This window comes from Ambystoma mexicanum, chromosome 5q (genome assembly GCF_040938575.1).
Source record: "Ambystoma mexicanum isolate Mex_15411 chromosome 5q, UKY_AmexF1_1, whole genome shotgun sequence".
In the NCBI taxonomy this organism is placed as follows: Eukaryota; Metazoa; Chordata; class Amphibia; order Caudata; family Ambystomatidae; genus Ambystoma; species Ambystoma mexicanum.
In genome coordinates this window covers 75,066,766-75,080,040 of record NC_090933.1, presented here as the reverse complement: position 1 = coordinate 75,080,040, position 13,275 = coordinate 75,066,766, and the positions used below count along the sequence as shown (strand labels likewise).

Below are 13,275 nucleotides of genomic sequence, written 5' to 3'. Positions count from 1 at the left end.
GGACAAAAACGACAAAAGCCTTTGCTTTCTTCACGTCAAGGCCAGGAATTCCTGGTCTGATGCCTGTTCTTTATACCTGGCATTGAAGGCGGATACCAGACAAATGGTCGAACCAATTTGGTCAAAAACCAAATGGTCGAATTTTTTATTTTTTTATTTTAACCCTTTTTTTAATTTTTTGGGGGGGGTCCCCCCCCAACCCCTTTTTTTTCTCTAAAAACCCCTTTTTTTACAAAACGAAAACCCGAAAAATAAATATATAAATTTAAAAAAAAATTCGACCATTTGGTTTTCGACCAAATTGCGTCGACCAAATTGCAGTCGACCAGTTTTCAGTCGACCAAATGATTGGACACCATTGAAGGCTAGGTTCATGGCTTCCAAAAGGGCATTAAAGTCATATAGTTCAGGGTCGTTTTCTTCTGAGAGGGGATTGGACCAGGCAGCGGCATACCCCTCAAATGTGACAGCACAAAGGCTGCCTTGGTGGTGGAATTGGGAAAAGCCAGAGGGCGAAAAAGGAAATGCAACCTACATTGATTAATGAATGTCCTCTAGGTCTAGGGTGGCCTGTGAACTGTTCCGGTGGGGCCAGTGGAAATGGCCGAGGCAAAACAACAGGGGTAACTCCAGGGGTTCGGGGGAAGGCGAGCTGGAGGGGGTGCCGCACCAACCCAATCACGGAATTCACTATCTGAGGGCAAAGAGTGAACTAAGCTCTGCATATGTCCATGCGTTGGTGCAAAGACGCGTGGGTGGCTTCCATATCTGTGCGGAGGGTAGAGAAGTCCTGCAAAACAGCAGCCATAGGGTAAGCCTGTGGGTCCATCACAGACTGACAAAGTGGGCTCCTCAATCTGTCAGTATCAATTCCGGCTCTGATAACCCCAGTCGCATATGATGACCAGGATCTCCTTTCACAGGGAGACTTTCCCCCTGAGAGCGCAGCCTGAAGACAGCAATGACTATCTGTTAGGCTAGGGTCTCAGGTGAAAAGGCAGGAGCAACCAGCAGAGGTAAAGAAGGGAAAGAAAACAAATACCACAATATCAGTATTCCTTCTCTATAACCTCAAACTAATTAGGCCACCTCTCTCTCAGACAGTACCCACCTCCTACCTGCTGTGATGAAGATGGAGGGGATGAACCTACTTGCAATATTCTGCCACCAGGGTAGTTCAGAGAGTCCAGGAATTCCAAAAAGAAAAGTGTCACAAGAGTGTTACAATAAAGTCTTCTTTGCAAAGGACACCTGACCTGTACAGCACGAGGGCGCAATCTAGGGGTAGAGCAAGTATCCAGTTCCCATATGCAAGACGTTCACAACGAGAGTCTCTGAGCCGATAACCAGAAAAAGGAGTAAATCCAAGTAGTGCCAAGTTCAGTTCAGATGTACAAAAAAGAAAAAAAAACACTATCCAGGGCGTAGAAACAAGATTCCACAGGTAAACCAGGAGACAAATCTGACAAAAACGAATCAGAAATGTCACAGCCAACAGGGATTAAGAATGAGCAGTCCGGGAATGGAAGCGATTTCAGGGGGAGCCAGAAGATCCGTCAAAAGGAACCGAGCACCAGAACAGATAAAGGTAAAGAAAATCAGGGCTCAAACGATAGCAAAAAAAATCTGGAAGCCGGGAGGAATCAAGAAGACCAGGATACACGAAATGCTGCTTGCGGGTCAAAACGCAATGGTTAAGGAGCACCACATGGCAAGTTCCAAAATATTAATACAAGCATCTTCCGGGTTGCATTGGGGAGCAGAACACGTGACACGTCACGTGCGTGGATTCTCGGGTTTCCTGGGAAACGTAGTCCGTGGCGATCGCGTGGTGTGTACTGCCCCAAACACCACAGCAGTCAACACTGTTGGTGTTGCCTGGCATGAAAGGAGTGGGAGTCCGTCGGGAGAAGAAAACAAATAAGCAATCCAGGGTGTAGAAACAAGAATCCACGGGGAAACCAGGAGAAGAATCTGAACGAATCAGAAAAGTCACAGCTAACAGGGATTACGAGTGAGCAGTCTGGGAATGGAAGCCGAGTTCAGGGGGTGCCAGGAGATCCGTCAAAAGGAACCAAGCACCAGAGCAGACAAGGGTAAGGCAAATCAGGGTCCAAACAAGAGCAAAAAAGGTCTGGAAGCTAGGAGGAATCAAGAAGACCAGGATACACGAAATGCTGCTTCCTGGACGAAACATGACAGTTAAGGAGCGCCGCTCGGCACATTCAAAATGCTTAAATACAAGCATCTTCCGGGTTGCGTCAGAGAGCAGAGCACATGACACGTCATGTGCGCGGATTCCCGGGTTTCCTGGGAAACGTAGTCCGTGGCGATCAGCGTGGTGTGTACTGCCCCAAATGCCACGGCAGTCATCATTGTTGGTGTTGCCTGGCAGGGAAGGAGTGGGAGGCCGTCGGGAGCGGGCGGACCGTGACAACATCATAGGGACCACTGGTTTATAAGGCGCTGGTGTGAGAAACCTGAAGGTGTCTCATTCGCTGGTCCCCTGGGATCTGTCATCCAGGTGGCCAGGACACGGCGATCGCTATTGGATCCAGTTCCTGGGGGTGGACCAGTGCGGGAGGATAACCTGGGTGAGGGGTCTTCGGGGAGCGGAAGTGGAACTCTGAAGGGTGAGAAGCGGTACCCACTTTCTTATGACACCTTTTCCCCCTTCTACCCCGTAGGTTATCTAGAAACTCAAACCCCCCCCCCGCCCTTTCTTGACACAAACACTTTCTCACAGACTGATTACCATTAAAGACAACAGACAAACAACAGAGCCGTATATCTGAGATGCCCCAACACAAGGGTCAGGCAGAGTCAGGAAATTGACGATAATTACACACACCTGACTTCCCTTCCCTTTCCCAATAGGTATAAAAGGCAGAGCACAAAAGCACACTCTGAGCAAGGCCAAACGCATGAGGAAGGAGCTATTCCAGGACGGCAGTTCAAACGGAGGAGAAAGGCGACAAGACCCAAAAGGACGACAAGGAGGCAATTGTCCTTGCCCTTTTCAACCCAGACACTCTGAGCCTTTGAGAACAGAAAAGTAAGACCGGGAATTGCAGCTGTCGAATGGTGCGAAGGATGTCAGTGGTACATGGGACCCTCCTGCACTGATAGCCAGGGTGTGGAGAAGCGGTTGCCACTGTAGTACAGTCCTTGAGTGCAGAGGCAGGAGACGCCAACCGAGTTTGGCACAGCCAGTGAGTCGGAAGAACTGATAATAGACCGGACTGTGTTGGGCTCAAGGTTGCGAAGAGCAAAATGATATGAAGAAAGAAGATTAATGTACAAAGGTTCTTTGTAAGCCAAATTGGTATCAGAGTTAGAGTGGTCCGACGCCACGTGGGCACTCATACGAAGGACTCTGACTGGTAACCCACTCCTGAACAAGGAGAATGTATTGAACTGGGAAAATCAAAGTGGTGCTGCAGCGGGTTATGTTGAATCCCGTGAACAGGCAAAAGTCTTCCGTTGTTGTAGAAACTACAGGTACCAAGAGGCCCTAGCGGAGGCTGGCTTGAAGTGTCAAAGTGGTCATGCGAGGGTCAAGTAAAACCTTGTACAGTCGAAAGTCTTTGGCACGTTGTGGAGGCAAATGTGAACCCGACTGAGGGACACCAAGAGAAAGCTAAACAAAGTGAACTGTGTAAACTGGGCAAGTGTGAACCTGACTGACGGATGCCTGCAAATTACGATAAACAGTAACCCATCTGAGAACATTGTGGTGATAAAACTGTGTGAAGCCTAACTGGGGGCTTAAGGGAAAGCTTGACTGGGGGCTGAGACCCGGACTTGGGTAAGAGAAGAGCCTAAGGGTTCAAGATTGACTTTCTTTTGAACTGTGTTAAAATGGTAATGTGAACCCGATGGAGGGATCCCAGGGGGAAGCCGAGGGAAGAGAATCCTGCATTGTGAGAAAACTAAGTAAACTGTGTATTTCAGCAAATGTGAACCCGACTGAGGGATCCCTGCGAGTTAGGTTGAGCAGTAATACACCCGTGAACATTGTAATGACAAGTGTGAAACCGACGGAGGATGTCCACAGTGAGTGGTTGGTCTGAAACCGACTGACGAAGGCTAACGTTGAGAGTGGTTGGTCTGAGCCCGACTGAGGGAGGCTAACGTTGAGAGAAGGATCGGAGCCGGCTTAGGGCGATCCATGGGTGAAGAGTAATCACCCAACGTGAAGATTAGCAGAAGGAACTTTTGTTTTGTTGTTAATGGCATATCAGACCCTCTGAAGCAAGAGACTTTGCATGAAAGAGACTTGGACACAAAAGGTCCTGATATTGAGAAAAGGAACTGCAACCTAGTGCTGGAAAAGCCCAGAAGTGTGTGTGCTCAAGAGTACCACCTTGTCTGGTGCTGAAAACGTGGGGAAGGGAGACACTGGCCATAACATCCTGACTTATAATTTTTTGAACACTTTTGTTATGAGCATTATCCCACACTATTTTGTAGCATAGCAGTAAGGATTGGCAATTTTTATTTTAGTGTAGGCCCTTTTTATTAGACTAAACTCCACTTGGACGGTATTATTATTATTTGATGGTGGTAGCTTGCTCCCATCTTAGATTTAGGTTTAGATTAGGTGTTTATCTCACCCATTGTACCGTTTAATTAACACCTTTAACTGTGATCACTTGTCTGTCTTAGTTTGATACCATGCCTTCCTTACACTGGGTACTCACCCCAAGTCTTCCTTGAGAAATGGTGGTGGTGCTTTTTGCAACGCATCCATTCTCTGTGGCACTTCCCTGTAATGTAGTCTCACCTAGTATGCAATGCTTACGTCAAACACCACCCTGTGATATGATCGATTGTCTTGAAATAGTTCCTCATCTGTCACATCAGTCAACCTGTATCCCTCTCGCACTGCAATCACTGTTATCCATGATCGTCATGTGTCATCAGTCCCATGCAATACTATTCTCGTCTCCAATTATGGCTACCTCAAGTTCTATTGGGATCACTTTTCCTTCCCTTCCATCGAGGGGAATCTATGGTCTAAATAATAACTCATTGGGTATGTGCAACAGTCTGCCCTGTATCCCTGGGAGCCATGCTATCAAAACTTCTGCTCCATATCGGAACAACTCAACATCTTCGGGCACTGCCTTCTGTACCGTCTGCCTGCAATAGGCCTGGATGAGCTCCCTCATGTTCATGTAATGAATTCCTGGTGTCAAGCACACTATCCCCTGGTCTGTGATTGAAATGGACATGTTAGGTTGGCTCATCATGTCTCTACCCATTATGTTCCCTGGTATCTGTCGAGAATATAACAGTGGCAAAGTCAGGTTGTGTTCTACTACAGAAAGTGGAAGTTCATCAGTGAAAGGAACCAAGTCCATAGCCCCAGAGAATCCTTGCGCATTCATGGTAATGCCTGACATGGGGTATCTCCTTCCCTAATAAGGGACCGAGTCGCCCTGTATCCACGAGAAAAGAAAAAGTCTTGTCACCTATTGTCATCCCTATATGTGGTTCCTCAGCCGGATTGGGTGTAACGGATAAGATTGAACACATCAGGTCTGTCTGTGGGCTGTCCTAGTGTGGGCATAATGACATTTCTCACCCTGTGAATAGAAAGTGGGATTGGTGGATCCCGCCGTTGTTTTTAACTCTTTAGTGGGGTAAAATCCCTTAATTTCTGCAGCTGCATCTACGTCTGCGTTTGAGGAGTGGGGCGCGGGGGCGAGGGCTGTTCGCCTTCCATATCCCGCTGACTGAGCATCCAATGCTGCTGGATCAAGTTCCCTTCCTCATCCTGAAACATTTTCCATAACTCTAACATGGCCAGTCGCTTGCTTAATTTTTTCCCCTTATAGGCTGCATGTAAATAAGTGGTCAATTGTTGCTGCACACATTTGGAAAACCTCCCGTCTCTGGGTCACGGCTTTGTGAACTTGCCCTTGGTATCACAAGTCCATTCTGCGCTAAACTTGCGTATTTTGCCTTGATACCGCAGGGGGGACTTGCATAAGTGTTGAAGAGGTGTATCCCTCATTCCGTCACCTTATGTAACGCTTGTCACTACTTACTTGACCTCAAATTGGTATTTCAACACATCCAATTTTACCCTGCAATTTAGCAATTCACAATCTCAATACTCTCTCTCAAATACCATTTCTCCACATCATAACAGTGCAACAAATCTTTTCCTCGGCCTCTACAAATCACCACCATCAACGCGTGCATGCTCTGCGCACCGCCCCACTACGGATCTTCGCCCTGAAGGCTCAAATCACAACTCCACTTGTGCGCTTTTCAAGCTCTGGCCCAATGGCACAACACTGGCCCTCTACTCATTTAATAGTGTAGCAACTGAAATTCACTGCCTTCGGTGCACCTCAAATGCTATTAAACATCCTTGCGGGTGACATCACCAATACCCTAGAGGAAACATTCTCGAAGCCTGACCCTTCAGCATATATGTCTGCTTATTAATCAAGGGAGTCCCGGGCCCTGTTGCTGAAGGGCTCTGCTGGGCAGGCCCACTACCTAATACACAGCGCTGGCGCCACACTGCAAAAACACTGAGAGGCAGAAGTCTGGTGGCAAATGACTTGTGCACAGGGAGCTGGGCGCTGCTTTTATTAGAGGCACCACGTGTGCCTAACACTTGAGGCGAGGCACAAGCCTTAAGTTACAACATCGGGGCCCCGTCAATTTTGCCCACTGGGCCCTTTCCCTTATATATTTGCCTTAAATCTGTCTCTGGTGAGAGGGGGAAGGTAAACACAGGTCAAGCTAATCTTACATTTATATGCTCAGTCACTGCACAGCTTGGTTGCTGTTGGCTGGAAGTTAAACACCGCAGCAACCAAAGTGTCAACACTCTCTTTGATTGCATTCCTCGAGATGAATTATAAAGTGCGAGCTAGCCCTGACTACGCTCCACTAACCCATCCCTCTTTCTCTCTTTGAAGCCGACCTGCGAATTCCCCTATGAAGCTGAACGAATGTGAAATTTTGGAAACTAAAAACTCAAGAAAAACACGGTAGAAACAAGAACAGTGTCACCGAGGATATCCTATCAGATTTTCCTGGCATCCTTTCAGGGTAAACCCCCCAAGGCGTCACGTGGGGCTATAATCCACCCAGTACTATAGGGGTAGAAATGAGACTAAATGGGATTCCTTCCATCCACAAATGGGGAAATGGTAGCGCCACCTGTGAATGCTTCGGTTTCTGCACACAGTCCGTAGGAAACGTAAGAGCTTTCGAAGATACTAAAAGGGCTGTAGTTTGTTCATGTCTGCAAAAGAGTCAACACATCTAGTTAAGTATATGTTTTTCTAACGCGTTTGTCAAATCTAAAATTTGATTTTCTCTGGAAAACGTATTAAAAGATTATATATTGCTCAAATCAAGACTTTAGGCAAAGGATGTTCTCCTCTTGTCTCTGCATTTCTTTACAATTTAACATCACTCCCTTTAAACATGGCCGCCTTAGTAACGCAGAAGCTGGGGTCTTCTGGGCAATGCCAGTTGAGGCACTTGTCCATTCTCTGTGTTCATGACGCTCCTACTGGCAGGGATCTGTTGGTACTCTGGTGCCTTTTGCCGGCGCTGGTTTGTCCCGCGGGGCGCGCCGTAAGGTAGCGAGAGCCGGAGCCGGGCTGGAGAGAGCTGTGAGTGGTGACAGTGACAGCGCCGGGTTCTCCGACACCGCCGCCCACAGCCCAGGCAGCTGGGACTAGCAAGAGCAGGGGGCGGTGGCGGCGGAGCAAGAGACCATGGTGAGCTGGGGAAGCACCATCAAGAGGGTTGAGATGGTAGGAAATAGGAAGTGGGCATCCACTCTTAGCGCCTCCGAAAGAGGAGTCACTGGCATCGCGCGTCTATTTTTTTGGGGAGGGCGAGGAGGGATCTGTGTCTGCTTTCACTGCAGGTCTGACTCAGGTCGTTAGCTCTGCAGTTCCCGCAGCGGGTCCCCTGCCCGGCAGGATGGAGGAGAGCGGCACCCTTTCACCGGAGGTTCCCCAGGGGTGACTGCGATTCCCCCACTGTGCTCCCCTTGTTGGTGACAGCGGCTGTGTACACAGTGCCTCCCCTGTTGCCCCCACAGCTGAGCGAGGGGAACTGGAGTATCTACTGTAGACCTGCAGCAGTCCTGGACGAAGGTGCTGCTAGTTTATGCTCGACTGTTAAAGCCCTTATTACGTGGCCCGAATATGTTTTTTTTTTTTTAGCATCGCCGCCCTCTCCGCTGTGTTTGTCTTCTCGTACCCTTGTGAAACGAGCATGACTGTTTCCGTCCTTATTCTGCTTCGCGAGGGTCCACAACCTGCATAGACCAAACCTAACGCAACTGCCATCATCACGGCAATTGCAACACAGCCAGGCGGCGGGCGCATCGTCCGGATTTACCTACTCTAGTCACCCGCAAGGGAGCAGTCATAGGGCGCTCGAAGTAAGACACAGATTCAAATGAAACTTGTTTAACCAAGATACGTATAGAAACTTGAGAATATACCGCGAATCTGTTTTTTCTTTTTTTTTTTTTTTTTTTTTTTTGCACCGATCATCCTCCTATGGTTATTTTTGCATATCATTATTACAGGGATGTGGCGATAGAAATGACAAAACGTAATGCCAAAATATTGTATTCGTCAAATCAAGTGGCGTTCAGGCAAAAGCTGAAATATGCAATTCTTTAAAACGGGGGTACTTAGTCTGTGGGAGCAGTGACATGATGGAAGAGCGATATTACCTAAAATAACATTTATTCAAGCAGGAATGATGGAATAGAATGGCAACGGATTATGTTAGAAAACCCTTTAACCTATCGTGTACGTTTTTGAAACTCGCACTCGCCGAGAACGGGGCTCGTTTTTTTTTAAGGGCTATATTATGATGAATGACTGCTATGCTCAATGGAAATAGTGTTGCCATAGTTTCCATGTATGAGGTGCACTAGTTAGAATGCCAGTTTATTTAGGGTTCTGTTCGCCTGGCACGTTTAACTTAATTTTCTATTCTGATCTGTGACATTCTGTTTTATATGGCCCTGGCATGGAAAATAGCTGTGCTTGATAGAATGACAGCTATTTTTCAGCTTTATATCACTCTTAGAACGTGTCCCCATATTTCAGAGTAACTGCACCACAGACACATGGGATATTTTGTCTGATTCTACCCTCCCTCCTTCAGCCTGCGTTCACCATTTTTTTGTGCTGGGCTCCTCGTTTCTTGTGAGATTTCACCTTATGAATTCCATTTATAGATGGGTGACTGTCAGATTTGATTACCCATTTCAGTGTATCTTTTGGAACCCTCCTCTTTCTTTTTGTTTAGAACGTCCTTTCTTTGCCAGTTCTACTTCTACCCCAATTGCTTAGTGGTCAAAGGGCCATCTGATTTGTTTTTGAATTCACGTGCTTGGAGCTGAAGAACACTTATCATCCTGCACTGAAATACCCCGCAGGGGAATAGGCTAAAAGTAAAGGTGTATACAATACACGATTTGGAACTTGGTCATCAAATGGTTAAACCTAATTGTGCACTCAAATCACGACTACGTCCAACCACCTGACTTCAGCTTGTCTGTGGAGAGAGGAGTTCGTTTTTCTGTGCCCTTGGCAGAGCTACTACACCTAGACATTCAGTGCCCAAATATTCTAGAAACGTGCGTTCCAAATACTGATGAGGTACTTTATTGTGGTACTTAGCTTCCAAACCTTTTTGTGGTTATGGCATATGTCCTTCCCCTAAAAATTAGGTGACTTCTAATTGTGCTCGCGGCCTGAATCGACAATAAACGAACTGGTAATAACTGCCACGTGAGTTATATTAAAAAAAAAGAAAAGTCTCAGTGCATGAATATTGACTACATGTGTCTCGTAGGTTGAAAAGAGTAAACGCATAGGTTCACACGTAATCGCAAAACATGGTGAATGGTAAGCACTGTGATGGTGTCCAAGCTCTTTGTTGGTGCAATAGCTTAATTTCGTCAGCATCATGATGGGGACATCAAAAGTTGCAGTACACCCCCTTTAGGCCCCTCCTCTCCTGCAGCACTTGTAGAGACATGGCCTAATCTTTTAACCATTGGCCGTTGTACGTTTTTCAGACATTAAAACGCAATGTGACAGCAGGTTAATTCATATTGATCTATAACTTGCAAAAACAACCAGTTACTAAAAATCTGAACGCTTTAAACTACATGTTCAAAAGAAATAGGCACACGCGTTTGAAAGGTGCATTGTAGGGGTTTACCCGGATGGTGTCTATCTTGCGGTAGCATAAACTAGGAATGACAACTATTCTGATTTCTTTCACAAGATTGTAAAAGGAACGTGTTGAAATACTTTAGAGTACCATTTTAAAACAAACACACACACTGGCATTTACTCTTACCGTGTCGTTTCCTTGGTGTCTCACTAGGTTGTATGCACCAGGGCTCTATAGTATTTCCATTGTTTGACACTCTTAAGGCGCCCTCTGCTTATGGAATAGTTTATGGTCACTTTTGTAAATAACCTTTTTATTCAAAATCGAGCTGTAACCAAGATGGATAGCATACAAACAATATTTTGGTTAGTTTTGAAAAAGCAGATTTGTCTACTAATTCATTGCACTCTTCCAAATCGCCTTGAGAAAACATGAATCACTCATGCACTTTAGTTTCCTCTTACTGTAACTTTGGTTTTGGTTTTCACTCTTCTGTGTTGGGTGACGGCCAATCCATTGATTTAAAAAAAAAAAAAAAACATTTTTTTAAAAAAATCAACTAGTTAATACACAGGACACTTAAACCTTTCTGAAGAATTCAGCAAGCGTTTCCCTGAAAAGTTTTTAATGGCAAGTTATTAGCATGAATCTGTGTATTGTCCATGGATGCTCTCCTTGGATACAGTGCTGGAAACTTACCAAGTGTGGAGGGGGGCCAATGAGTGGTTAGTGATGTTTGAGAGTCTGAGCCCAAGTCACACAGCACCCGATCTCCAAAGAACCGAATGAAGTGCAACTTAGACACACTCATAGGAGGAACATAGTCTTGGCGCTTTGCCTAAAACCAAGAGCATTTTGGAAACATAAAAATGACCACATCATTTTCTGTTTGAGATGTCTGTGATAGTGACTTGGGCATGAAACTCTTCTGAGCGCTCTGCCCCTTCATTTGTCAGAACTCTACCATAACAGTAAAAGTCTGTAAACCACAAGCTGGATATACTCATTTTGGACAGTGCTTTGGTTGAGGATTGGCCTGTTCCTCTTGAGTAGAGGACGTCTTATTTCCCTAAATGCGTTATAGCTTGTACATTATTGTCTCTTACCCCAAGTCTAAGTCTCCTGAGGTGCACCTCCAGACTAAGGGCACACTCAACCGAGAAATTACCTGGGCTGCTTATGGGTGGCAGATGGAGGCATAACCCTGGGCAGGCAGTTTGGTCCGACCGGCTTGTACCGGCCAATTGCTCCATTGCTTGAGTATAATGAACCTGAGTGTGGCAATGGAAAAGCAAGTCAATTTTTATCCATGGAAGCATTTCATTTGCTTTTGCACTACTTGGACCTCCTGCAGTCTTAATTTTTTTCTGTTTCACATCGTTTCCCTGGTCTAACCTGAAATGACACTTTGTGACAGCCCATCCCCATTGTGGCATCATGTCTAGGGTTTCATGTAACATTGTGCACTTGTCTGACTTGAAATGTTGCTCTCGTGTCCAATTTCACTAACGATAATTCAAGGAGAGAGGCTGCATTTGAGCTCAGGGCTTCTCTTTTGGCACAATGAATGGAAACGTTTATGCAGTGCTTAATGAAATTCCACCTCCATATGGGGTCATTGTCGCATTATGCTTTTGAGCTACATGTGATGTGTTAATTCAGCATGGCAGTGGTAGAATTATATTTATATATTAATCATGATACCGTTTGCATTATCTTTTCAAGCATCATTGCCTTAGTTCAGTAAAAGTAAGAAGCCGATTAGCAAGAAAATTAACACTCTGTGGGGGGGGAGAGAGGGGTGTGTGTGTGTGTGTGTGTGTGTTAGATTATTGTTATCTCTTACTTACATATATTTTTCTCTTTTGCTTTTAGATTTGGAGCATCACCCTAAATGAAACTGGATTGAAACCCTTTTAGCGGCTTGCCTTCTTTTTTTAAAAGAAAATATTTTTTATTTATATTTTTTAACTTTTTATTTTGAAGTGCTATGAAAAAATTTGCATATTGCAAGGTGGTCTTGGCCACCTCATTGGTATGGGTTTTTTTGGATATGTTTTTGTTGCTTTACTTCAGCGAGTGTAACAAATGTGATGAGAAGAAGGAGCGGGGATTACCAGCTGGAGAAGGTGAGTAGAAAGATTGTCCCTAATGTACCTTTTAGAATGCTTCCATTTGCGTAGGAATTGCAGCACAGCTGTTAGTATTTTCTTTTATAGTCATAGACGAGTCAGTTAGGGAGTGCCACTGATTGTGGATGGGATGTAATTATACTGACGAATCTAAAGCCAGGCTATTCTATTGCTTTCTTGAGAGATTGTTGGTCTTTAAACGACATCACACGACAGCAATGACACAAATATTGGAGGTGTATGTTTAAACTTTGGTTTTGAATGCAAGGAACAGGGATGGCTCTAGTGCCCTGGGTAGCAAAACAAAAATCTGTCCCCCTCCCTCAAGTGCGCTGCTGGTCGTGGGGGGGGCACGACATTTCTCAATAGGCGATAATGCTTCACATCAGCTCCCTGTTGTTATTAATTGCGGTCCGCTCCCGAAAGCGGTGCACATTTCATTTCAATAGGGCGCCTGCCGCGCATTCTCCCACCACGCCAGCTCGGGGGACCTTGAAAGACTCTCCTGAACTGGAGTGGTGGGGGATAATGGCAGGGCACACTGGATGGCCCACCCCTAAGGCACTAATGGGACATTGTCAACTCCTGCCTAAAACTACTTGTTCCTCATTGCGTTACCAACGATTACCTACACGGCTTATTGGCAGGCAGTATACTGCCGTAACTATGCACAATAGAGTGATGTCATTCTCAGCAATTAATCAAGTTCCTTTCTCTACAAAGCACTGTGCATACCTGCAAATAATAGCTGCTTGAAATGTATGGCCTCTTAATGCGATTGAAGTTTGTTTGTCTTAAGAACTTCTGAGTTGAAAATTGTCCAGGTGCCACCTGGCGTAATTGAAGAATAACTGAAGGCTTATTGCCAGCCGGGCGCGAACTTCCATTTTGCACAGTCTTTCCAGCTTTTTGGCCTTGCGAAGAGCTGATGGGCATAGTGAAAACAAGTGTT

The 13,275-nt window shown here is 45.7% G+C and overlaps 1 protein-coding gene across 3 annotated transcripts in view; it reads left to right on the top strand.

The window, feature by feature from the left end:
* The first annotated feature begins 7,534 nt into the window (after positions 1-7,534).
* GALNT1 (polypeptide N-acetylgalactosaminyltransferase 1) overlaps positions 7,535-13,275 on the top strand; it is a 1,063,390-nt gene continuing 1,057,649 nt past the window's right edge. The window contains exons 1-2 of one of the 3 annotated variants that reach the window (XM_069620546.1): positions 7,535-7,757; positions 12,067-12,320. In XM_069620546.1, coding sequence (XP_069476647.1) covers positions 12,182-12,320 — 139 coding nt within the window. In that variant the 5' untranslated portion in view covers positions 7,535-7,757; positions 12,067-12,181. Of the gene's footprint in view, positions 7,794-7,966; positions 8,142-12,066; positions 12,321-13,275 lie in introns of those variants that run through there. The other 2 variants (XM_069620547.1, XM_069620548.1) reach the window with 2 other exon arrangements.